At 49.2% G+C, this 3182-nt stretch overlaps 1 protein-coding gene across 1 annotated transcript in view; it reads left to right on the top strand.

Annotated features, from left to right (window-relative positions):
• Haus4 (HAUS augmin like complex subunit 4) overlaps positions 1-3042 on the top strand; it is an 11950-nt gene extending 8908 nt beyond the window's left edge. The window contains exons 7-10 of the mRNA XM_021181863.2: positions 876-1021; positions 1129-1259; positions 2392-2460; positions 2586-3042. Coding sequence (XP_021037522.1) covers positions 876-1021; positions 1129-1259; positions 2392-2460; positions 2586-2769 — 530 coding nt within the window. The 3' untranslated portion in view covers positions 2770-3042. The remainder of the gene's footprint in view (positions 1-875; positions 1022-1128; positions 1260-2391; positions 2461-2585) is intronic.
• Positions 3043-3182: the final 140 nt, after the last annotated feature.

The following is a 3182-nucleotide window of genomic DNA, read 5'->3' as shown; positions in this document are numbered from 1 at the left end:
GAGGAGGTGTACTTGTGAGTTGTTTAACAACAGGCCAAACCAAAAAAAAAAAAAAAAAAAAAAAAAAAAAAAAACAAAAAAAAAAAGAATGTAGGACTGCTGGCTGCAGAGGTACTCAGTGGCTAAGAGGCCCCTGCTCTTCCAGAGGACCCGAGTTTGGTTTTGGCTTCCTTGTCAGGATGCTCACAAGTGCCTGTGACTCAGGCTCCATGAGATCTCGAGCCCTCTTCACATGGACACATTGCAATAGACACATGTGCACACGTAATTTAAAAATAAAAAGCACGTAAAGAAAGAATCAAGGCTTGGGCTGAAGCTTTGACTGATCACTTAAGAGGCTCTTGCAGAAGACATTTCCAGCACCCACACTGGGCTTTTCACCGCCTGTAGCTCCAGTTCCAGGAGGACTGGAACCCTGTAACCTCTGCATGTCCTCATGTGCCTGTGAGTGGCCTGTGTGCTCCCATGCACAGACCCCTCCCCTACAATTACGTAACTCAAAATAAATTCAAATAAGCTGGGTATGATGGTGCATGCCTTTAATCCTAGCACTCTGGGACACAGAAGCAGATGGACCTCTGAGTTTGAGGCCAACCTGGTCTGCATAGCAAGTTCCAGGCCAGCCAGGGATATACAGAGAGACCCTTTCCTAACAACAAAACAAAAACTGAAGGGCTACCTCCTACTCCAGGGCTGCAGCAGACATATTCCTTTGCATTTCTTGGACAGCCTGGACCACACAGTGAGAGCCTAACTCTTAAGATGCAGATACCATTAGAGAAGCAGGGGAAGGGCATGACTTGGATGTAGGATGGCAAAGGCCCCAGCAGAGCGTGGTCCATTGGGGGTTTCCCTGTCCTCTTCTCTGTGCCCAGATACCGATGGAGACACGCTGAAAGCAGCGAAGGTGTGGACGCTGACAGAGGTCCTGGTCAGGGAGAAGCAGCACTGCCTGGAGGCCAAGGGCCAGCAGAAGGAGCAGCTGGTGCTCCTGGAGAAGAAGAGGACCACCTACTCCCAGGTGTGTGGCCAGCGGCCTGCTCCTCTATTTGACCCCAGGGCTCCCCTTCAGCTAAGCCAGGGCTTGCTTCTCTTAGAGCGTGCTTGTTCTTTGTCCTGCGGGTTCAGGTGCTGCTTCGCTGCCTCGCTTTGCTGCAGAGGCTTCTTCAGGAGCACCGGCTGAAGACGAAGTCCGAGCTAGACCGCATCAATGCCCAGTACCTGGAGATGAAGTGCAGTGCTATGATTCTTAGGTTGAGGTGAGCTGTGAGCCTGGGGGATCAAAGGGACTCTGTCCCTCATGCCGCTTCTCCAGCCCTAGTCCTCATTGCTCTCTTCCCCATGCCTAGTACCGGTGGGTCCCAGGAAGTGTCACACAGCAGTATAATTAGCCTTTCTTGGTGTTACTCAAAAACTTGCCATACTGTTAAGAATGTATTTTATAGCCCTGTGAAATAGGTGTTTACTGTAAGGTCAGTCGCTTGGGGACTCACAGCGACTCTCTCTTATTCCTGTACCTTTACTGTGTGTGTGTGTGTGTTTTCCAGCGATAGGGTCTTACTATGTACACCTGGCTAACTGGTTGACCTGGAACTCATTTTTTGTAGGCCAGGCTGCCTTTGAACTGAGAGATACACCTGCCTCTGCCAGTTGAGTGCTGGAGTTAAAGCCTTGTGTCTCTGTAACAGAGTTAGCTGTTCTTTTTTTTTTTTTTAATCTGTTTTGATTTCTTCCTCTTCTTCTTCCTCCTCCTCCTCTTCTTTCTCCTCCTCCTCCTCTTCTTTCTCCTCCTCCTCCTTCTCCTCTCCTTTTCTTCTCCTTGTCCTCCTTCTCCTTCTTCTCCTTCTTCTTGGATTTTATCTGTGACCTCTGGTGGCCATAGAGGTGGCTCTGTGATTAAGAGCACTGGCTGCTCTTCCAAAGGACCCTGGTTCAATTCCCAGCACCCACATGGCAGCTCACAACTGTCTATAATGAGTATAAAAGTAAATAAATTATAAAAAGCAAAGGGTGTTGGATTCCTTGGAACTGCTGTCGCAGGCAATTGTGAGCTGCCTTGTGGATGCTGGAAGTTGACCCTGTATCTTCTGCAAGAGTGGTAAATGCTCCTAACCACTTAGCTGTTTTTCTAGCACCTAACTTCCTAGGCATTATTAACTCTACTTTGAAAGAATACTGAGGGGTGTGTGTGTGTGTGTGTGCGTGCGTGCGTGCGTGCGTGCGTGCATGCATGCGCATGTTGAGGTCAGAGGACAACTTTGTGGATCCGGGTCTCATCTTCCACCTTTACGTGGGTTCCAGGGAGGGAACTCAGGTCGTTAGGCTAGATCAGCAAGCCCTTTTCCCACTGAGCCATCTTGCTGGCCCCTAAACTCTTTCTCCTGCTGTCAGGATGGAAGAGCTGAAGGTCTTGTCTGACACTTACAGCGCTGAGAAAGTGGAAGTGCATCGCCTCATCAGGTAGGAACCCCCAGGAGCTGCACGCAGCTGCTCTTCAGACTTGTTCTTGCTGGCAGGTCTCTAGACCTGTCTGTTTCCTGAGGACTTACATCCTTCTGTTGAACTTTCTCTGCCGGGGCTCTTAGGGACCGTTTGGAGGGAGCCATTCGCCTCCAAGAGCAGGACCTGGAGAAGTCAAGACTGGTCCTGCACACCTATGAGGCCCTGGGAGAAGACTTTGAGAGCCTGGTAAAGGAGTACACACAGCTCAGACTGGCAGCCGACAACAAGCGCTGGGCCCTCCAGGAGCTAAGCAAGGCCCACCGCTGAGCTGAATGGAGGCAGAACCAGGAAGCGTGAATTCTCCATGACCACCTTCTCTTCTTGCTCAGTGGACCACCTCCACCACAAGGGAATATGGGGACACTTGCTTAAAACACTGCAATCTTCACAACAGCCTTCTGGTTTCTCTTTCTTGTTTACAATGACAACAAGAAGAGACCTTCTGGGTCTCTTCTGGAAATGTAGCTATCAGATGTATAAAATTCCGTACATATCTGTTTTGTAATAATTTCCTGAATAAAGTTGTAGTATTGTACCTTAGAGTTTTAGTCATTTTTCCTTGGGTAAAGATGTAAAAAGAAGGGCTGGAGAAATGGCTCAGCGGTTAAGAGCACTGACTGCTCTACTGAAGGTCCTGAGTTCAAATCCCAGCAACCACATGGTGGCTCACAACCATCTGT

The sequence above is a fragment of the Mus caroli genome, chromosome 14, assembly GCF_900094665.2.
Source record: "Mus caroli chromosome 14, CAROLI_EIJ_v1.1, whole genome shotgun sequence".
NCBI classification, from domain to species: domain Eukaryota; kingdom Metazoa; phylum Chordata; class Mammalia; order Rodentia; family Muridae; genus Mus; species Mus caroli.
Note: the sequence above shows the minus strand (reverse complement) of the source record. Positions and strands in the feature narration are given on the sequence as shown.